Genomic DNA, 22,685 nt, shown 5'->3' with positions numbered 1-22,685 from the left:
TATATTTTCATTACTCTCATTTATATGGTTAGTTTTATATAGTCCTTTATTACTTTCTTTTTTCTTATTTTTCCATTATTACAGATTTTTTTTTAAACAGACAAAACAAAAATAAAACAAATAGGCAGTCATATTTGATGTTGAAAGTTTTTTTTTTTAATCCATTTTCTTTCAATTAGAAAAATCAAGGGACTAAATGTTTGTGATTTAAATGGGGAAAAAAATAAAACACCTTGGAATAACAAACAACAACCATCCTGAGACTGAGTGGAAGTATTTTTACATGTATATGTGGTGAGTCAGGCCCATCTGAAAGGGTTTTTACACCAAGTGCAATACATCGCGTTACATCCTCCATTTTTCTGCAACACAAAACACAAAGACAACAATGAACCATATTTGTCTAAAATCATCAGAGACAAAATGGGAATTCAGGCCATTTGTTTGCGTGCTAATAAATGTGAGTGAGTGAATAAATAAGTACCTCTATGTTGGTGAAGCAGTGAGGACAGGGCTTGGTGTTATTGCTTAGCCATTTCTTATTCAGTGATTCCAATAAAAGCGGCATGGTTTTGCGACCGTATCTGCTCTCCAGGAGGCACTTCCTCTCCTTACTGCCGGTGGTATAGTCACTGCAAAGAGCCAACTGCCCTTCTAAGACACAAACAGCAGCACAGGCAATTCTATGTATTTATGAATTGTACATATACCGTCAAAACAAATCTAAATATCCGGCAGGGATGTCCTTTATCTCCCTTACTATTTGCTTCAGTTCCAACAGACAGCTGTAATACATGGTACACTTTCTCTACCTTTGCTAATTATGGTGAAGCCTGTGCGTGTGTATTGTTTCTTTTTTATCCAATCCTATCACATCCTTTTCATGTTTGGTTTCCAACTACATAACACTTTTGTTACGATCAATGAGTCTTCACGACTGAATGCTGAATTGGCAGATACAACTATTGCTTACTATTACTACTAATAATAATAGTAATAAAAATAATAATAATAAATACATATACAATTATGTACAGTTTGAAGTTCAAACTTTACATGAAATAGACAAATTACTTTTTATCAGTTATTCATCCCATCAGTAGGACCTCGTCTCTGCTTTTAAGTGGTGAAAAGTGGCCTTTCAGCAAATAAGTTTCACTGTAACACTATATAGAACACGATTTGTTGATATGTTTCTACATAGCTACAGGTATGCACACATACACCGTTTATCCTTGAGTACCTTCTGACTGTGGTAGCGGTGCGTAGCCGAGAGTTTCTTCCTGGCACATCGCTTTGAGCTTCTCATCCTCACATTCATCTATGCCATGGTTGGTTTTCTTGCACTTGACACAGAAGGCGAAGCTGCACACAGAGCACATTTCGACAGCGCTGGACTTCTCCGCGATGATGGCTGAAGCACAGGAAGGCCGAGGGCAGTACATCACATCTGATGGGAGAAAAAAAAACATTTAGTAATTGTAAATTACAATGTACAAGATGTACTATTTTTAAAAAGGGAAGCACACCGGGCATGCTGTCAAGACTAGTTAGGAGCAAGAGACGATCATAACGGCTGAACAGCTCCTCCCCTACGAGAGTCATCACCTACCAAACAGAAAAATAGAGACGCAACAAGGGCCAAAAAAAAAAGGTGTTTTAATTGATTCGATGCAAGGTAAAATGCATCCTGGCCAAGAATTTACACAATCAAACTTTTTTAAGAAAATTATTATTATTTTTTTTAATTTTGGTCATAAACCAGAAATATATGTGAGATGTGTACCTGTGCAGGTGTCGGGGTGGCAGTGCAGCCTGCCTGAGGACAGGTGACACTGCGGACGTTCCCCTCTGTGATCTGGAGTTTACAAAACTCACAGAGACAGGCTCGGCAGAAGATGTGGCCGCACTCATACAGCTGCACACACTCTGAACCAAGATGACTCAAAACACAAACACCACAGTCAAACGCCGTCCTGTCAAAAACTCTCTGTTTCTCAGACGCATTATAGATTAAAATCTGGGACATCAGAACTTGAGATGGAGTCAAAGACAGATCAGAAAAGTGGTGGTCTTCATCCTGAGAGGAGGCCTCGGACTCAACCAGCAGAGACGCAGCTCCTTCTGCAGTCGGACTTAGTTGGTCCGAGGAGTTTGAGGGGAGCACGGTGGCAGGAGCAGAAATGTCAAGTTTGCATGGATCTGCTTCATCACCACGTTGCTTGTCTGCAGGTTTTGATTCTAGACTGAGAGAATCGTTCTTCACGTCTGAAGCTGCAGCATTGTGTTTAACCTGCAGGATGCCGCCTCCATCAGAAGGAATCTCCAGCTCACTGTGGATACCCAGAAACCTCAGGGTATCTTCCCTCAGAAACTGCACCCAAGAGAAAAGCACCACAGCGCCCCCAGTGGCCTGGTAGAGCACGACAAGCTGAGTGCTCAGTGCGGCAAGCTGTAAAGGAGAGGGAAAACAATTGTCTTTAAGTAAAAGTGAATTACTGCCAGTAATTAACAATATATCTTTCAGTTTCTGTGGCACAAACAGGAATTGATGGTGCAGGTAAATATTGTGCATCTGAACTGGCCTATGCATTGCTCTTACCTGTGTGTGAGTCATCCAGCTGCAGGTGAGGGTGAAGGAGGGAGGGGAGGAGGATGGGTAGTCCTCAGGGAGCTCAAAGGTCAGCAGCAGAGGTGGAAGGAAGGAAATCCCATACTGCCTCTGAGAATCACCTGGAGATAACATCAGGGGAAACAAAGTAATTGCGATGAGCAAAATGAACAAACAAAGAACAACCGGGGAAGAAATCAAATAGGTATTGACGGCTATATTAACTATGAATACACTTAGATTAACAGTGAAATATATATCAGTCAATGCACCACACGCACGCACACGTTCATGTTTAAATAGTGTTCAGGTCGTGTCTCAGACAAACTGTCCACAGTTGTGTATCGATGCCTTGTTTATACCTTCTCTCAGGACAACAGTGAAATCCGCAGGAAGCTCAGCACACACTCGGATCTTTCCGGCAAATTTCGACTGTTCCCGAACAAACTCGTCGCTGTCGAAGATACTCTGGAGGACGAGAAGTTCATCTTCCTGCTCCTCCAGGTCTATACTCATAGTCCTCAGACGAGCCAGGGAGTAAACCACACCTCCCACTCACACTTCTCACAAAACGATTAAAAAAACAACAAGAAATAAAATAATAATAAATAAAAAAATTATAATCGTAAACAAAGAATTAAAAAAATAGTTGCTGAAGTTGAGGTGAAGGTTGACGTTCTTCTCTTGGTTGCTTTAACTGATGTGTTTGTCCTGTGACAGATCAGATTGTTTTGTTTTTTTCTCTCTCCAGCAGTCGCTTCCTGGTCCAGCCCTCCACTGTCTCATGCTGCATGATGCAAATACAACAAGCTCCACTGCAACCTCGGCCTATAGGCTTTTAAACAAGGAGTCGATCATAAGATTACACTGGAGTTACCCAAGAGGCAGTGGACCCTCCGCTCTCTCCTCACTTTAATGTCACAATCCGCAACACTCAGGTGACACTGGTCATTAGGGGCAGGTGGGCCAGAGCCCCACCTGGTGTCATCAGAAAGGGCTGCATGCAAAGCATGCTATTAATTCTTTAAGATTATCTATGATGTATTCTTGTCTGTGAATAAAACTTCCTCTTATATAGCACATAATTACTGTGTGAGGACTGAACTCCCTGGTTATTGGTCTCCTCTTGCTGTTTCAGGTTATTTTCTCATCGGTGGGTTTGCTACTGTATGGCAAGTCAAGTGTAAGTGCGCATGCTCAAGGCAGTGGCTCCATTCACTCAGATCACGTGATTTTGATGCCGAGCCCAAGCCTGAAGCCCTTCTAAAAATGTAATTTAGATGCTTGGAGCTGATTGGCTGGTGCTGATTGAGACAGTGCGTCACAGAACCAGACTGAGTCACAAATACCAGCTTGTGAGCAGCTGAAGCTAACAAACAATTAAGAATCAAAATTAATTATGTTGATTATTTACGAATACGAGTTTGAAACTTTTACTCTAGTGGAGGAATTGCAGGTAACTCGTGGTAAAATGAGTGAGAAGTGACCAACACTTTCTAAGAATCTTTTAAATTTGCAGCTTTGCCGGTGGTCTAGTTATGGAGCTTTAGTCTTTGAAACAGCATGACTTGTTTTGATTCCTATCTTTGACTCTTTAAAAAAAACAAAAAATAAACCCATACAGCGAGCCACCGTGCATCAATCCACACAAGTGATGTTTAAAACTTTTAATTAAGAGATAAATTGTCAATCTCATTTACCATCCAGAGTGAACTGCTACATCAGTGAGCAACAATACAACACTACAGTAGTCCCATCCACTGGAAGTTGTAAGACAAGATTATACAATATGGCACCTTACTGTTCGCATGGAATAAGGTCAATAAACACATTTAATTTATTTTGTTCTTTTGGAAATATCTATGATACAAGATTCAAAGACAAATGCAGAAATGTTAGATATTCACACTGATGAATCAGCACACTTTTATGTTAAATCTAATCATATTTCATTTTGGCACATTTAGTCCTCCATAAAAGATGACAGTAGACCAGAGCGATCTTGTCCCGTTGGGACACATAAAAGTGCATTGAAATGTTCAGGAATATGTTGCTGTAACTATTGTTAACGATTCACCTACCATTTCTGAATAAATCCCCCAAAAAACTGCAAAAAAAAAAAAAAAAAAGCCCTATACAAAGTGGATGGGAGAAGCAGACAAGAGGCAGACAAGATTTCCTCTAGAATTTTCTAGTTTATGTTTATTGTCATACTTTACTGTATACAGTTCAACCAACTTGTTTTTATCTAAAGATTTAGGTATAAACGAACTAAAAAAAAGTAAAAAAGTTTTCTACGGCAAGGTCAAAAGTTTTCTACGGCAAGGTCAAATGTACCAATATTATGTCACAAAGAATTGATCTTGGCACAGAGATGTGGATTGTTATTAGGTACGAAACCTTCTCTGCAAAAAATCTATTTCATTTCATCAGTTGAAGCTGTAGTTTTCCTTCAGGTTGATTGTGGTCTCCCAGAGCTTCTCATCCTTGCCGGCCGGCTTGGTGAGTCTCTGGGATTTTGGGGCGTCACTCGGTGGCCTGGGAGCTGTTTTGGACGTCAGCATGGCAGTCAAAGGTCTTGTGCCTCTCGAGGGTCTCAACTCCGTTCCCTTTGAGGGGCCTTCAACTGATGGTGGATTGAGAAAGACAGACAGATGGACGTTATAAACCAAACACAGATTTTCGAGGTATGCATTAAAAATGGCTGTATAGAGCGTAAAGTTATTCGGCAAAGAAATGAATCTTACGCTCAACACTCAAAGTTACACTCTCACTGTAATTTTATGATAAGAATATTTAGTTATGATCAAAATGTTTGAATTTATGTTTTTTTTATATATATATATATATGTAATTGTTGGATAGGATCCCCACCTGTTGCCTTCATACATTCTTCCCTGTGACCTTCATCCCACGCCTTTCGTTTGCAGGCAGTGGAACAGTACTGGACTTTGTGGCAGGCGTTACATTCGCTCAGCTTCACAGACACAGAGCGACCGCAGTAATAGCAAAATTTAAACAGTGGCTTCCTAAGAGAAAGATTACAAGTGTCAAAATGGAAATTCACCTCTGAAACACAGTGTTTGGAGCAAATAGAAAGGAAAACAAATCAGAATGCGTAGATGGCCTTCGTCAGTGTCTTTGTATGCTTACCTCTGGGCTTCTGCTCTCTTTGGTGGTCTTCCATGGTCGACAGTCTTTTCAATTTCTTTTGCTGTATTGCTACCTGTGACTATTTTAAACGGCAAATATAGTAAAAAACACATTCTATGACTCACAGCTAAAATATAAAAGATATTTATGAATTTCTGCTTTGAATAAAACAGATATTTCAGTGACCCTCAAATGAATGAAGTGGTATAAGATACTTACAGTTTAGTCGTTCTCTCTCTGAATTCTCTTTCTCCTTTTGAGCAGCAGCGTCTTTGACAAACTTTCCCATCATGGTCAGCAGCTGATGTCGTGTTTTATGTGTTTCCCTCTCACTTACGTTTAGCGCATGAAAAGGGGTTTTGGCAATTCTCGTATCCTAATAAATGACATAAAAACATACAAAATGGTGTAAAACCTTACTTTATAGCTCAATAAGAATCCAAAAGTTACATCAAAATGTTACAACTGTGTTATTTCTTTTTTTTTTTTTTTCAGTGGGCAATATGAGATGTGCAGAGATTATAAAACAGCAGTGTTACCTGTTTGAAGGAGTGGTGTGCATAGTCAATCAGAGTTCCCACAACATCGCCTATTTTAATGGACATCAAGAAGTCGGCGCCAGCATTGGCTAACATCTTCAACTGGATCAAAAACACAAACGAGTTCAAGGTACACCTCTGGACAAATGAACACAAGGGATCACTTGATACAAATACATTGGCTTGGATCTGAAATCTGGCTTATTGTACTAGAATGTGTGATTGAGAGTGGACACAGGAAGAGGACATAGAAAAGGTTTACAAGTACTTAATAAATGTTATATATGTTCATCAGCGGATAGATAAATTGACTGGGTTTGCTAACAAGACTTAATTTCGGAGTTTTAGGAAAATAGCTTCTTTGTGTACCAGTTTGATTTGGTTGCCACCTGAGTGGTAATTGATGTTGCAGAGAGCACAGAGAGCGCTGCCCACCCCGGGACCCAGGGGTATGTTGGGATCTGCACCGCCATTCAAAAGCACCTCCACGGCCTGAGTAACAACAGTGACAACAAAATGCCTCAGACAAAGTGAGGTTTGGTGCACTGTGTGAGTGAGAGGAGTGTTACCAGGTAATTTCCGCTCGCTATGGCCAACGAGAGGGCCGAGTGTCCACTCCAGAGAAGGTCGGTGTCGGCTCTGTGGGAAACCAAGTGCGCAACCACTTCACTGGCATTCTGCAATGAAATATTCATTCATTAGCTTTGTGTCACTCCTGACTGGACTCACCACTTATCTCGTGCTTTAAAGGTTTTCAAAGTACACCAGCAACACATCCTATTTGAGTCACGGATCCGATGGGTATGACAGTATCACTTGACCTGGTAATCACTGTCTCTCTGGCATGCCACATGCAGGGCTGTTCGACCTCCTTCTTTCAGGTGTGCGTCGTCGTCGCTGCACAATAACTTTGTCGCCTTCATGGCAATCTGTTAAAAAAAATTCAGGCGTATACTTTTCCCTGATTCAGCATTTCCTTTATCAGTAATGTCAGTGATGAATCCATTTGAGAGTTTTAATGTGAAAGAAAAAAAAAGACATATACCCTATCTTGCTCATATTTCTCATCCTGGTCACATGCCTGCGAGTCTGGGTCAGTGATTGCATGCAGCAGCAGCTCTGTGATTCTGGGACCTGCTGGTCCTGGAAGTGCTGCAGCCACGTGAAGCGGATACAGACCTTTTTTCTCCAAAAATAAATAAATCATTGAGAAAATGCTAAGAGGGACACAGATGTTTTTACATACATTTGTTGTGTTCCCAAGCAGTCCTTCCCAATCAACACACTTGACTCAAATAAATGGGTTTTCATCCTGACAATGAGCTTTTTATATGAGTCAAGTGTGTTGGAGACTAAAACATGCAGGGCAGTTGAGTTTGAGGAGCAGGTTTTGGAAGACCTGCCTCAGAGGAAAGAAAATTTGAATTCCTACCTCTGATGGAAGGGCGATGTCAGTTCGTGCCCCACACAGCAGCAGTCTCCTTACCGCTTCGATGTCGGCAGCCATGATAGCCAGAAAGAGGACCGGCATGGGCACCCTGGATACATTTGGGTCGGCTCCCCGTTCCAGTAGAAGCTTGAGGGTATTCAAACGAACACGGCGCCTGATCAGGTCAGCAAAAACATGCCATAATTTCACACACACACACCAAATATGAGTATAACATCAGTGTGGTCCGAACAGAGAAAAATAGGAGGTGAAATGGGAGAACAGAGAGAGAACTGACTCAATTTTCATGGGAGCCATTTTTCGGACAGTCCGCTGTGTGTCACAGTCTCGTCGGACACCAGTAGAACTCAAAGCTTCTGCCGGTCGCTGCATCGCTTCCTCTGTGACTGAAGCAGCTGAGTCAAAGGCCTTTTCCGTGGTCGGATCCTCTTCTTTGTCCTTGTGCGCAGAAAAAAAGTTAATAAAAGAAAAACAAAACCAGTACCAATCAAACCAGGAAGACAAAATGATTTCTTAACAATTAACGAAAGCTCGTCCCGCTTACCTCAGCTTGAGCTTCCCTCCACTGCACGTGGCCCAGCGCATTGCGATCCTCCAACACTTGAATGGATCCCTCCTCAGCAGGCGCCTCCTCTATATTCTCAACATCTTCCTCTCCCTTCTCTATTGATTCGTTTCTTGACTCGGTCGCTGTGCTTTTCTCTGGCTCATCACGAATCTCATTATTTTCCTGTATTTCAAATTCCCCCTCCATAAATTTCACCTCTATTTCTTCTTTTTCCCAAATGTTATCGTCATCCAACACTTCACTTCGAGGATGTAAGATCTGCTCTGCTGATTCGCTTGATGCCCTTTAAAAAACAGAAATACCTTCAACTATTGTAATCATTTGGCAAAAGAAATAGTAAATCTATAAATACACCATTTTCAAGGCCATTATTGCTGATTTGCTTTGTCTCATTATCTGCCGATGGAGGATATCAGAAGTATATTAGAGAACGTACAGCGTGATGTCAGAGGTGAGATTAGCGACACTCTTACCTGGGAGAGGAGTGGCGCTGACTACCCTGATCTGTCGAGGTAATGTCAGTCGTCTGAGGTCTGTTGCGAACAGCAGAATCTTGGTTGATCTGCTGACCGTTACCGCATAAAGATGAAGACTCCGGCAGCTGATGTTGTATTACAATGGAGGGAAAGATTTTGAGCAACACAATCATGAAATCATCAGCAATAAGAATTTCATAACAATTAATTGGATATTTAGATACAAGAACTTTTGGAGACATGTTTTGGCTGAAGCAGTAAGCCAGCTGACAGAGATCAATATAAACAAAGAAAGCTTACCAAAGCATTGGAGGACGGTTCAGTCAGAGTTGTGTCGAGACAATGGAAAGGGTAGTAGAGGATGTGGCTCACAGCGAGCGCAGACATTCCTTGATGGTTTAATTTGTCAATATCGCTGCCCATATCCAACAATAGATGGATCACATCATCATGGCACTTTAACTAACAGGTGAGGAAACGCAACAAACAAATAAAGTCTGTGAAACGACTACTACGTGGACAGCTACGTTAAAACCTTTCAAATGTGAATATGAATAGACAAAGAGCAAAGATAATGACCGGGATGCATTACCGTTGCTGCAATCAGCGCAGTGTGTCCCGATGCGTCTGCTACATCAGGGTGGACGTCACCCGTTTGGAGAATTTGAGACAGCGCCTTCAGATCGCCTCGTGAAGCGTACCGAATCATGAGTTCAGAACTGACTTCAAAAGGTCCTTTGGGGCCAAAACTTTCCCTGTTCAGAGACAGAACGGCTGCCACGTCCCATCCCACATTTTTGGCATGAAGTCTGCGAGAAAAGTATTGTCAAAATCCACCCGCATTCCCGCCAAGCAATAGAAGACATTTTGGAGTATACACGACCTGTGGTTATTTATGTGAGCCTGCATGCGGGCCTGTAAGGGCAGCGAGGAGAGAGGGTCCCTCTTGTAGCCACTGTGTGGATTAAAGTCTGACTCCCACAGTTCGCCGTGAAAGAGTTGATCCAGTTCTTTTCTTCGACCAGGGGGAAGTGGCAAGTGGTCGCCATCTGTTGAGTAACTCTCAATGCCGTGGGGAAGGATGAAGCTCTCATCTAACGGAAGGTCGCTGTCTATATTCACCTTAAAGGGAGGGAACTGAATTGTGTCAGGGTGAAGCACTGTGATTAAACGATTGTTCAGAATAGCAGTACTTTACCTTTGAGTGTGACTGAATACTGCTGGTTGGAAACTGTTTCTGATTGGGAGAGAAAATGTAGATGAATTTGAGTGGATACTTATTTTTGTACAGTGAAGATGGATATGAACAGAACTAAGAGAAACAAACATGCACGAGAAATGGAACACTTTTGAATAATGATGTTTATTTATAGGTAAGTCAATTGGAATAATCTTATTTAATTTGCAAGATGTAAGATAATAATGGAATACCTTTCCGTTGCTTTTCCTTATCAAACTAAATATATCTATCAACTAAAAAAAAAAAAAAACACCCACATCTTTACAGAAACATGAATTAATTACTGGCTAGAATTAAACGTAAACAATTAAAAAAGCCTACAATATCACTCATCTTGTCTGCCCTTATGCTCATGTGAATAGACTTGTCATGGTTCAAGAATAACTGGTTGATCTCAGCCTTTGAGACAATTATATGTTGTTGTTACAACATTGTTGTAAAAAAACTTAGATAACAATGACAATGTCACTGGAAGCTGTTCACCTGCGGGTCAAACAGTGGTCGTGACATGTGACATGTGACATGGCATGTACCTGAGTCAGGGAATCCGTAGTGAGGCTTGAGTCCAGGTAGGCACTATACTCAGGGAATGGCTTGAGGCTGAAACAATCTTCTACACAGGAGCAGAGCTTCAGCAAGCGCTTCCCGAGCCACAGACCCACGTCTTGTCGCTTGTCGGGATAACTGATCACACCTGGACCAAACCTCTGGTCAGTGTGGTACAGACCCTAAGAGGAAGGGAAACGTTTACCAAAACAGGCTATTATGCAAAGTTGAAAACATAACCCAAATGTCTGTCAACCATCATGAATCCAACGTACCTGAAAGGTGGCTCCATCAGGGAACACGTGTTGTCCATACCCTTCCCTTCTGTTAAGGTAAAACTTACCAATAAATGTGTGACCTGAAGGCCAATAGTACGAGGCATTGCCATGTCTGTAGTCTTTATAGTAAGAGCCGTCATAGTACTAGAGAAAATAAAAGATACAGAATAGAAAGAATAATGTGATTTCTCTACACCAGAAAAAAAAAGCAATAATCCTGATCTCTATTGGTTGGCAGAAGGTGATATTGCTGAGTTGGTTATTTAGACATTACATTTTTAGTCTGGACAATGAGACTGAAAGCTTTGTATCCAGACTCTTGACTTTGATGAAATGTTTGTGTTATATTGAAGATGTACCATGACTGTCATCTTCCTATTAATGTATATAGTGTCACATAAGCCCATGTGGGTATAATAATAATAATAATCCAATATTGGGACTTTTATGCTGTCAGTTCTATAGTCTATTTTTATATGCATTTATTTGTTTGTTTGTTTGTTTGTTTGTTTATTCATGTATTTGTATCTAGTTTGAAAATCTAGCTTTTTCATTAGTCTTTGTACTCGTACACTTACCCAATGTGGTAACAGTGGTAATAAAGTTGTATCCTGTGCTTAAACACATACATCACACACTTTATGCTGGCATTGGACTGTTTTGATCATTACTGTTATTTAATAATTATGCATTCTACGTTCTGTTTAGAGCATTTCTAATTATATTTTCTTTTATTAGATTATTTCAATACCAGAGCTCGTGTGATATTTTCTTCATTTTTTTATTTCAAACGTTTTTTTTTTATCTTTGTGTTGCTGCAGAGATAATGATTGCAGGACGTTGATTGTGAATTCAGTTATTTCTGCAGTTTGCTGAATAGATATGTTCCAGTTCATCACTCGGAAGCGTGGCGTTACCTCCCCATTTCTCCAGCTGGATCGTCCTTTCCCGTGTCTTAAGCCGTTCACAATTTCTCCCTCGTATCTGGATCCGTCCTCCCACTCCTGAACACCGAACCCTGGCCGTGTCTCTTCGCCGGCTCCGGCTCCGGATCCCGGGCCGCTGCCTCCACCCCTGTCCGCCTGCTCCACCTGCTCCGCACCTCCTCCTCTTCCTCCTCTTCCTCCTTCCATAGCAAACCCCGCAGCACCTCCACAGGTCGTCGAGTCAGTCCGCGGCTCTCTCTCCTCCTGGACACGATCCCGTCGAGTTCATTGGAATAATTAGTTTGGAGACAGTGAACTTTTAACAGGTCAGATTTGAGATTTGCCCTGGAAGCTAGCGCCTGTTGTCATGACAACGACGCAAGAGTCCTGGGGGGCGGAGCCGACGCATGACGCATGCGCAAACCAACGTTAATGGATAGCTCTTTCAACGGGAGCGAAAGCAGGTACTGAAAATCTGAAGTTAGGTACAGCGACTGTTAAATTGTATGGAATTGAATTGTATTTCAGTTTTCTCTCTATGTTGCCATATGATTATGGTGAAATTTACTAAGATATATATTAAAATTCCTTTTGGTACAATCAATGAAACAATATTTTTATTCAAAAGTGTGCATCTTGTACAATCTATATTATTTTTCCATTTATTACAGTCAACTGAAATGACACATTCATTCACATTGCCAGATTCCTTGATTTAAATAGCGCTTTGTTTTTACATGCTATCTAGTCTAATCTCATTTTTGTTTTTTGCAATTTGTCCATAATTTTCTATCAACTATGAACAAGTTGACTCATAAATTATTATGCATTTCTTGAACATATTTCTGCTTACAAACTATATTTTAATTGTTCGTCTGAACTCAATTTGGATGTATGTTAGGTAGATCCAATGACTCAGAGGTAATGTATAGAACTCACTCACCACTTCAAAGATTCAATGCCCCTCTCAAGTTTAGCCTTTTGAAAACACAGGAAATATGTACTCATTTGTGCATTGTGTATCCTCGAGGAGGCAGTTTACTGACGGAACCTCAAGTAACTGAATACGAGGAAAGAGAAGTTATTACATCGACATCTCGGATCGTCCCATGAGGTTCACATGTTGTTTAAGTAAAGTTCATTCCACTTTAAACAAAACTTCTGTTTATCAAGGTGGTTTAGTCGTCTGTGATTTTGCATTGTTTTGATTATTCAAGACTTCATCCACCATTATGACTAAATCAAAAGATGTTTTGCTGTATTCCTCTACATTCACTTTCATTTTTGCAAGTTCCTGAAAGGTATTTCTCATATGTTAGATATTTCCTGTGAATACTATGATTGGATTGGATTATTGATTATTTAGGATGATACTGCAGTTCACAAACAAGGCCATTTTAATTCTATGGACAAACAAAAATGTGAACCACTTCATTCTTTTATTAGTCAGTTGTTCAATTCAAGGAGAAAAAAAAACGTAAATACTCTGTTAAAAACTCTTATTACATTAGGCATTTCTGAATAGAAGTGATTGAAAGACTCATGAATGATAAAGCGGGGACTCAGCGCTCACATACAGTATATATACATCAGGTCAATGCTACCAATCGTTTCGTCTCCCACCATATTCTTTCAAAGGCCAATCAGCTCTTTACGTTACAGGCAAATATGTTTGAGGACAAAAGCAGAAAATAATAAAGCAGGTTAGACAGTTTTTACATAAAACATTTGGAAGGATGAGGTCCCTTAACCTGTCCTAAGCACGCAGGTAGTCTCAGCTCTTTGAGGAGAAACTCATGAAATGACAGCGATAAAAGAGAATTTTCCCTCATCCCTACAACTATTTAAATGCATAAATGAGTTTGAAAAGAAATACAGTTGAGTATAAAGTAAATTCCCTTCACGATCCAAACAGGAAGAGGAGTTGAGTGCACGGTGCTGAGAAAAATGAGATGTGAGGAAAACGGGGAGTTTGGGGGAAATAGACCGCGGAGGCCCGACGTTTCAGGCGTTGTTCCTCTCATCTATGGTGAAGACTTCCATCGGGCCTTTGCTCAGGGCCTTGATGTCGTCCAGGAGGCCAGTGGGAGTCAAAATGTGGGATGACCCTAACAACAAAATTAAATACAAATTAAGACATGAACGGTACATTCTCACTTCTGACTGCGTCCAGCAGGTGGCGTGAGACGGCGAGAAATGAAAACCAGCGGCAAGTGAAATTTGTCGGTGCCTGAAAATAACCCCATCATGTTTATCAAAGATGTCTTTTGTTTAGGCTGGACAGTTTTAATCAATTCAGTCTCCACTTTGTCACAAAGAAAGAAACCCTTTTCTGACTGAGCACATGGAGAAAAAAAAATCGGGCCACAGTTTATCTACAATCTTTTTTCTTCGGCTTACCTATGATGACCTCGCAGGACTTCACTGCCCGAGTGACTTCATAAGCACAGCGCATCTCGGAGTAGGTGATTCCTCCGATCACGAAGATGATGAGGCGAGAGCCGGTCCGGCGTTCGTCCTGAGTGCTGGCCTTGTGTTTCTGTCGGGCGCTGCAGAACAGAGAAACACAAGTTATAGTCTTGAAGAAAATTTGAACTGTAAATTTTCACACATAGATGAAATGGAGTAAAAAAAATATGCTCACATAAAAAGTACATGGGGCGCGAGCCACCCAAATGATCACTAGGGGGCGCTAGAATAGCAGTCTGTTACTGCCCGGGTCTTTAATTTCCTCTAAAGCGAATAACTACTTCCTTACTTCTTAATCCATTCTCCAGATAGAGAATGGATTTATTGTACTCAATCAGATGTTTTATTGTCGGTATCGCATTTCTTTCAGTAACGCATAGTATTTTTCACAGTATTGTATGACTTTGTACAGTCACAACAGTAAGAGCTGCAGTTTCAGATCTTGCTCAAACATTAACATCAAACTATAATGTGCAGCTGATAATTTAATGCAAACCGACGACCTCCACCACTAGGGGGCAGTGTTGTAATATATCCTCAGTCATCTCTTTCAAAAAAACAAAGAGTTGATACAAGATGTACTCCTTATGTTTGCATACATGGATTTATACACTGTTTTGGCTGTTAATGACTTTTGTTTACGTCCACTATCTTGCAACGTGATTTCAAACAAACTCTTACCTGACGGCCCCGGAGCCGTTCCAGGCAGCAGGACTCTCCGACTGGTGCGGCCACTCTTTGCTGTCCAACTTGTTCTCCACAGCCTCCTGAAAATAAGAGAGATGAAACTTAAGTCACATACCGAGGTTTTCTTCTTTAGACGTCAATCTGAAGCTTGGAAAAGGGATATTGTGGATTTCAACAGTTTAAAAGTCACTTTTGAGATTCTGTGTCATGAAGGAGGCAGTCAAGATGTTGATAAACATTTCTTTCTACTTTCGACAACTTCCATTTCAACATGAAATAGTATTATTTACAACAAAACACAACATAGAACACCCATTACAACTTTGGTATTAATTCACTAAAGCACAGGGATAATGAGGCACGTTTATCTCATTAGCTAAACTAAATAAATATCTGGTTTAAAGCCATTCGCAAAAGTAGTTGTGGTAGATGTTGCGGATTGTTTTCAGCTCTTTTTTTCTTCTGCTACACAACAAACTGTTTTCTGCAGTAAGAGGAAACGTCTTCACCTCCTTTTACAGGAAATCAGGTGTTTGGATGGCAAAGGCTTTGAAGAAAAGTTTTTTCAGGTTATTTCTGGGCAGAAAGTGAAAAAAAAACTATATCATAAACACCTTATAGGTAATTCTTTCCATTGTAATGTTTCATCTGTTAAACACAGTGTGGACACAGCTTTTACACTGAGGCTTTACATTAAAATCAAGATTACAATAGTTGTCTTAACTTCCTTTGTTAAGTGAATAAGGGCTTCTCGGATCCACTGAGAATCACCTGTTGCATTTGTCTGAGCCGTTTGCTCGATTAATCCAAAGTCAGTATGCAGAGTTTACAGAATGAGATTCAGTAAACTGATAAAAGAGCAGACTGCATTTTCAGAAATGTCTCATTCGACAGCAGGGAGTTGAACAAAGCAGCAGATCGTGGGGACGTTCAGTTCAACAAAACGGAATCTCACCTTACAGCAATGACCTTCTTATAGGGAACATATTTACCAGACCATAAATGTGTTTAAGCGTCAGCAAAGACTCATAGGAAAAAAACAAACAGAAGTATCATCTTCAGGGAAAAACACAAGCAGGAGTCTGATTGTTCTGCGAGATGTTCAGACGTTGTTTTTTTTTACAAGTGGATGGAACAATAAACAACAACACTAACATATAGGTGACACTGTTTATCAGATGACCTGAATCTGATAACCTCCTTTTGTGCCGCTTTTGTCGTTGTGTTCATTTTTCCCACAGACGCCATTCAGCGGGGCACCGGGGTAGCACGGTGACCTACACTGGTCACATGCTTCAGGGGGGAATAGAAAACAACAAAAACAGGATGTTATCCGGTCATTGGCCTGACCTCCATCACATCCTTTATGACGGGCGTCCATCTCGACAGGTTGTATAGCCCGTCCTGAGAACGTTCCCGTCGGGATGGTTTGCGGCTGAAGAAACTCGGCTACAAACAAAAGAAAACGTTTGAATGCAGAGAAGAAGACAATACCGAAAAAGAAACTGTGATTGCACCATTTCGAGAAACTTCAAGTCAACAATGAATGATTGAAAGCGTAAAGTTGTTTTTTTTTTTTGTTTTCTTTACCGACGTTATGATCGGTACACCCAGTTCTTTCCAGTTCAGGATAAACTCTCGGTCGTCTTCGATCTTAACGTGTTGGATAAGCTTGTTCAAGTTCTCGTCTGTCGTGCCTGTTGACATACAAGCAAGACGGTTAAATCGAATGATCACAGCTTCGTAGGAGTTCAACTCTGTGTCAAATAACTTCGAGTTTAACAGAAATGCATTAGGTTTCCTAAAACATCTTAAAAAAAAAATGCCTCGACCTTCATAGTCGTTGACACTTCCATCGTTCTCATGCAAAAATACTATGTAATGTTCTCTGTGGTATCTGCAGAACAGTAGTGAAGGCTGAACACACCACGTTGTCTTCTGATGGAAAACAGAAGCAGCTCAGTGGGACATCATGGGCTCTTAATATTAAAAGACAGTGAAACAACAAATGTTGTCAACAAAAGACAATCACATTATATTAAGGCCCAGATGAGTTAAAAAAAAAAAAGTTTGTCAAGTATATGCAAAACAAATTAAGTATTTACTTTGAGAACGACGGGCCAGTTTACAGAAAAGTTGAAAAGCAAATCAACAGAAATGGACGATTGGGACAACAGCTGAGCATCTTCGATCCCATTGGACGAGAAGGCCGTCGTACCATTGAGGCTGAAGATGTACAGCAACACAGCTCTGATCTTGTCGTGGGTGCTGTATGGGTGTAGCAGTACGGGCAGCAGGGTCCTCATGGGATCCTTCACCTTCACGCCCTCCACATCTGAACCTACTGCGAGGTCCTGCACAGAAATACAGAGTCATCTGTCAGTGCATCATCACAGGGAGGGGAAAAAGTCCAACACAGCCTCAGGTGGAATCAGCATCCACTTCTCCATGATGAGACTTTTCATGTAGCAGATCTCTGCTTCCTGACACCACCACACACGCCCAATAACTTGCTCGGGCGGAGCGGTCAAAGTGTTTGCAACGTTCCACTACACAACTTGAGCAGAACGCAGACGGACAGACCTGTTCGGCTTTGCAGAGTTTCTCCACGTTTTTGGAGAAATCTTTCATGCAGTCCTCAGCCAGCTGCAGGTGAACCGTTTTCTACAGGTTTAAGACAGAAATGAATAAATGAATAAAAGTGAATGAAGATCAGTAACAACCGAGAAGCACTTTGGCGAGGTTTCTGTCGATAAACAAGATGGAGACACGCCCACATGATGTCAGCGCTGTCGAGGCACCACATCTTACCACATCATAATTACTGCCTGGAGCTGTATTATTTTGTTCGAAGCTACTTATTCAAGAAACCAGTGGCATTACCATGACCCTTGAAACAATATGACATTTATTTTATTGATTTAACCACACAAGTCAAACTCATTCGTATTGATAATGACAACCCGGCAAAAGGCAAAGAAGAGAGGAAAGTGACTAAGAAGAGAATGTTTTTAAGTCTTAAGTGTTTATACCTCAGTCAGCTGCTTACGAAAAGCTGGCATCTTCTTCATCATTTGGGCCAAACTGCTAATTGTGATCTGGAGAGAAAGATAAAAGAAAGGTGTTTGAACAGAGATTTGTCATTTTTCACGTGTAAAAGACAACGTACAGAAGTTCAATAGTCCACAATACCTTCCCATCTGGTTGTTTCTTGCTGGCAGATATCTCTTTTACCATCTTTGGGATCTGTCTATTGTGGGATGAAGACGAGGTGAGTCTATTGTGGCGAGCAGCCGGGGGCAAACCAAAATGACACCGCTCAGATTTTGCACACTCACTCTGAAACCTCGGCGATGTGCTTGTGCCTCAGCCGAACCCAGAGCATGTCATCCTCGTTCAGCAGCGCCTGCTTCTCAGCACCATCTTTAGTCTTGTACCTGATCACATTGTACAGAAAATAAGACTCATTTACAAGTAGAAAACGACTCTTACGGATATAATTTGCATCAAGTAGATTCTCTGGCATGCGGAGACGCAGCAGATGACGGTACGTTACTTGTAGGTGTCGTTCTGGATATCAATGAGGTCGTAGGCCATGGCCTGGTAGGTCAGCTCGTGCAGGATGGGGCTCACAGGGTCAAAGCCTCTTTCCACGATGAGCAGCTGGGCTTGAGTCTTTCCCTGGTGACACAAGTAAATTCAGGTAGAAACAGTTACCATTTCTTTTTCTCCCGTTTCAATTAATTCACTTAATACAATCAACTCAAATGAAATTTCAGCTGAAGGGCATTAAAGTCTGCAAAATGTGCGAGTTCCCTTAACGTGGCACCTTCAGCCGAAAGTAGCTCTCCAGTTTCAAGGTTCAGTTACCTCCCAGAGCTAAGACTTTGTTTGTTCTGTCAACAGTCAGTCTTTTTTTTTCCCTGCTCACCTTTTTCTTTCCACTGTCATCCAGGTCAAAGTATCTGGCTAGCTTGTTGTCCACCAGCTCTGCCAGAGTCTTTGCGTTCTCCATGTTGTTGTCTCTAGTGAGGGAAAGCATTGCTTTTCATGAGTCATCACATTAGTTCTCAAAACAATTTCAGCAATATCTATTTATCCAGAAAATGATCCAGTCAGCAAAAAACAGAAATATTTAGTCGAAGAACAATGGTCTAGCAAAAGTACGCAAGTACATCTGTAAATCTATGCACTATCCACATGGTTTAAAGTACAGTATGGCCACTCTGAGTAGCTCTTTTACACAAATGATTTATGAATGGGGTCAGACAGCAAGTGATACCACTGACTTCTTTTCTAGTGAAGCTCATCTTCTCTCACAATTAGGTAACTCATTTTAAGCTTTTCGCATAAAAAAAAAAAAAAAAAAAAAAAGTACATCTCTGCTCGGAGGCTGAAGTATGTTCTAAGCTGAGAAACTAAATCTTCTCTGGCTTACTTCTTGTATCTGACCCCTGGGTACTCGTCCAACGTGGCACAGAGCGTGACGAGCTGGTCCGCAAGTGTCTCCAGTGTCTTCTTTTTGTCCTGACTGTTGGGACTGTAGATGCTTTTGAAAGCCCCAGGATTATCACATGTAAACACCTTGATAAAAATAAATAAGTAAATAAATAAATAGAAAAAAGAGGACTATATATATACACACATATACATATTTTTCTTTTTTTTATATTTCATCAAACATGTCATACTTTTAAAGCCCAGAGTAAAATACATTAATGTGAAAGAAAAAAAGAGAATAAGGAATCATTATTTATATTGTTTACAAAATACTGGGACCAATTTCAAGCCACCAGACACACAAAGTTTGTTACATCACAGCTTAAAACTGCCAACGCCCATTTAGGATTCAACGAGGGCATTAAAAAAAAAAAAATTCTTCCTTTCAACAACATGACCTAGAACACACTAAGGGTACATTTGCTCTGTGAACAAGTGATGATGCAGTCTGGATAAAAAGAGGAAACTGACCATTACACAACAAAGTGGATAGAAGCACAATTGCAAATTGTAATCACTTACTTGTGCCTCCTGGGGCATGAAGGACATGTTAATTTCCTTACAGACACGTATGTGCTTTGCACAGTACAGCTTCATGTTGTTGAACAGGTCATCAGGGCAGTCTGAGGGAACAAGGTGCTTTTTTAATCACACTGTGGCTTTATATATTTGTCATCATTTTTATAATTGAAGTAGTTTTACTTTAAAACCTTTCTGCTACTCACAGTCAGTAAAATATACATATGCTGCTTTGTATTTTGGTTTGGGCTTGAAGTCAGCTATGAAGGCCTCCACACTCTGAAAATAATAGGATTAGATAGGAAAACAGGAGTGCGCATCACCAAAACAAATTTCAAACTGCAAAGATGAAAATGTGAAAAGCATTATTGATCATTAGAAGCAAACCTTGGCAGTTGGTGTCATGAAGTAGATGGCCTTCATCTCTAAAACAGGCTCTCTGCTTCTGTACAAGTCCTCCACGACTGCAAATACAGACACTTCAGTCAGTTTCAGCTAAAACCCGTGTGATGTAGATTGATGTTTCACTATATTGAAAACCTACTTGTGATTTTTTCTGCCATCAAATCTGACATTTTGCAGCATGATGAGAGGAGCTTGGTGGTGAAGGGGTCGAGAATCAATATCTGTATTGAAGATAAACCCGTCACTTACAAGGTTCTTTACAATCATACTGCAGTACATACAAGTTTAAATTGAAAAGAGTCATGCAGCTATAATCTCTGTGTTGATCTGTCTGTGCTGATCATACCTTCCATACTTCAGATTTTCTGCAGTCTGTAATAATTGTGTCTTTTATTCCTGGGGAAAAAAAACACAGAGCAAATCATCATGAAAACCAGCACTGGAAAGTGAACAATGAGATAGGAGAAGACATGAAGAGGTGAGAGGTTTCTGCTGTGGACACCGATTTGGATTTTAAGGTAAAGTGTCTACTCGCAGACATCTGTTTGTTTAAAAAAAGGATTTTGTTTTAACAAAGTACCGCAATGCCTTTGTAGATTATTCCATTCACATGTATCTCCATTAAAAGAACACGGAAACACGTTCATCGTCAGGCTCCCATGCATGAACAGAGAAGTGATTCAACATATGACAAGTAAATACTGATACATTTATTCTGCCAGAAAAGTAAAAAAAATCGATTTTTGGTTTTCATCAATAAAGTGAAGTTTGGCCATATCCAAATTTATGTACAATATCCAACATCTCGGCACATATGATCCCACTTTATGTGGCTTAAAAATCATACCTTGATATCTTTTGTTGAACTGTTTTATGTTTGGATATTTTTAAGGTCCACGTTCAGATTTTTCCATAGTTTCACTCCACATACCGGAATGCTTGTTGTGCAAGCATTACTGGTCCTATAAGTATATTGGCCTCGTAAATTATAGAATTATTTTCTCTCAATTATAATTTTTGAATATTTCTTGGTTGCAGGTTGGTTTTACTTCTTTTTTTGCTTTGACCGTTATTTGTGCTATTCCATGACTTCCGACTACTGGAGCCACGATGGAATTCGTTTGTCAGATCAAACCTTCACCGAAGGTGTCTTGGTGCCACTAAACGCCGCTCAGAGAGACGATTTTCGGACAAAAACACCGGACGTCAGCAGGTTTTTTTGTCCGTTCATGTGAGCCCATCTCGGGCAGAAATGAGGTGGGGCTCTGGGCGATACACAGTCACCACACACACAGCAGGCGAAACAACTCTCAAACACAACTTTCAGTCTGCTGTTGAAAACTTTCATCGATTCGCACTAAAGCTCAAGCCTGAAAAACGTGACAAGAAAAACAAAGCAAAAGCAAAACAAAGTGACAGACTGAAACTGAATGTTTCCCTGTCACTCCGAGATGCGAAGTCGTAAAAGAAAGCGACAAAGCGGAATTCCCACCAATAAACCGATCAAACTTCTAAACCAGAAGGTGTATTTTTGCTGCTTTTTGTTTTAAAACGCAAATGCCACGCTCATGTTGGAGAGAACTTACTTTTCCAAACTATTCTTTTCAGCCCGTGATCCGAGCCCGCTGCCATCTTGGATTTTTTTTTTCTGCGCCTCTTCCTGTCAGCCGTGCGTCCTCATGCTATGACGTCATCGGCGTCAACAAGTCAGCGTCGGCTCGTTGTCCTCGCGCAATACTTTCAAAATTCGGGTCGGTATCTCACTACAGTATGGTACGCCACAGATAGACCTATATATAAATTATGTATTTATTTATTTACTTTATTAACATTGTTTTTTAGTCTAAACAGAAAATATTTACAGTGCACCGATTTGTCAGAATTGGTGTTTTTTTTTATCCTTATTTAAACTAGAAACATTTTTTGACCGACTTGAACCATTTGATAATGAAAAATCTAATGAAATAAACTCAATAAATAGTATTAAATTCAAATTGATCAGCAAGTCTGTTACTTTACCGACCAGCAGTTCTTCAAGATTGTTAGAAATGCCATTTATATGTTTGGCCACAGTGTCATTGGGCAGAGGGATTGTTTTTATTTTTGCAGCACTTGCTTATCCGCACTCACTCACGCACGCACGCAACACACCCTTGCTTGGGAAAGTCCAGTGCCTTTTCCAGACTCATGTATCTGTATTATTTCCTGACTACACCTTCAGAATTGGATATCACGCCCATGGTTCCAGAGGGATTTTCTTCTCTTCCTGTTCATGCTACACCTGCCCCAAGGTGCATCACTTTGCCTCACTGTGATTG

General features: G+C 40.7%; 3 protein-coding genes across 3 annotated transcripts; all 3 read right to left on the bottom strand.

The window, feature by feature from the left end:
• Window positions 1-231: 231 nt before the first annotated feature.
• LOC308137558 (E3 ubiquitin-protein ligase RNF14-like) lies at window positions 232-3,127 on the bottom strand (the record flags this gene model as incomplete). The annotated part of the gene is made up of 7 exons (XM_080506310.1): window positions 232-362; window positions 485-632; window positions 1,244-1,450; window positions 1,530-1,608; window positions 1,787-2,452; window positions 2,603-2,733; window positions 2,974-3,127. 6 exons carry the CDS (start codon window positions 3,125-3,127, stop codon window positions 544-546), a joined length of 1,326 nt encoding a protein of 441 aa, XP_080362436.1. The 3' UTR covers window positions 232-362; window positions 485-543.
• A 1,913-nt stretch (window positions 3,128-5,040) lies between these two features.
• On the bottom strand, window positions 5,041-12,883 carry ankmy1 (ankyrin repeat and MYND domain containing 1; the record flags this gene model as incomplete). The annotated part of the gene is made up of 20 exons (XM_080506309.1): window positions 5,041-5,237; window positions 5,486-5,640; window positions 5,765-5,837; window positions 5,984-6,140; window positions 6,304-6,405; window positions 6,673-6,795; window positions 6,873-6,980; window positions 7,125-7,226; window positions 7,349-7,489; window positions 7,736-7,907; window positions 8,031-8,191; window positions 8,298-8,604; window positions 8,795-8,922; window positions 9,098-9,259; window positions 9,390-9,606; window positions 9,681-9,919; window positions 10,571-10,765; window positions 10,859-11,005; window positions 11,779-11,923; window positions 12,876-12,883. 20 exons carry the CDS (start codon window positions 12,881-12,883, stop codon window positions 5,041-5,043), a joined length of 3,039 nt encoding a protein of 1,012 aa, XP_080362435.1.
• A 329-nt stretch (window positions 12,884-13,212) lies between these two features.
• On the bottom strand, window positions 13,213-22,009 carry stxbp3 (syntaxin binding protein 3). The gene is made up of 19 exons (XM_080505788.1): window positions 21,954-22,009; window positions 20,714-20,763; window positions 20,507-20,588; window positions 20,350-20,426; window positions 20,169-20,241; window positions 19,966-20,066; window positions 19,382-19,527; window positions 18,875-18,968; window positions 18,500-18,624; window positions 18,282-18,380; window positions 18,136-18,193; window positions 17,976-18,041; window positions 17,527-17,607; window positions 17,162-17,297; window positions 16,534-16,640; window positions 16,294-16,392; window positions 14,938-15,023; window positions 14,188-14,336; window positions 13,213-13,895 (listed from the first exon to the last, which is right to left on the bottom strand). The coding sequence occupies exons 1-19, from the start codon at window positions 21,997-21,999 to the stop codon at window positions 13,792-13,794; spliced, it is 1,779 nt and encodes a 592-aa protein (XP_080361914.1). The 5' UTR covers window positions 22,000-22,009; the 3' UTR covers window positions 13,213-13,791.
• Between the last annotated feature and the right edge of the window lie 676 nt (window positions 22,010-22,685).

Source organism: Blennius ocellaris (assembly GCF_963422515.1).
Source record: "Blennius ocellaris genome assembly, chromosome: 12".
Taxonomy (NCBI): domain Eukaryota; kingdom Metazoa; phylum Chordata; class Actinopteri; order Blenniiformes; family Blenniidae; genus Blennius; species Blennius ocellaris.
The sequence above is the reverse complement of the archived record's forward strand: the minus strand, read 5'-3'. Positions and strand labels throughout refer to the sequence as shown.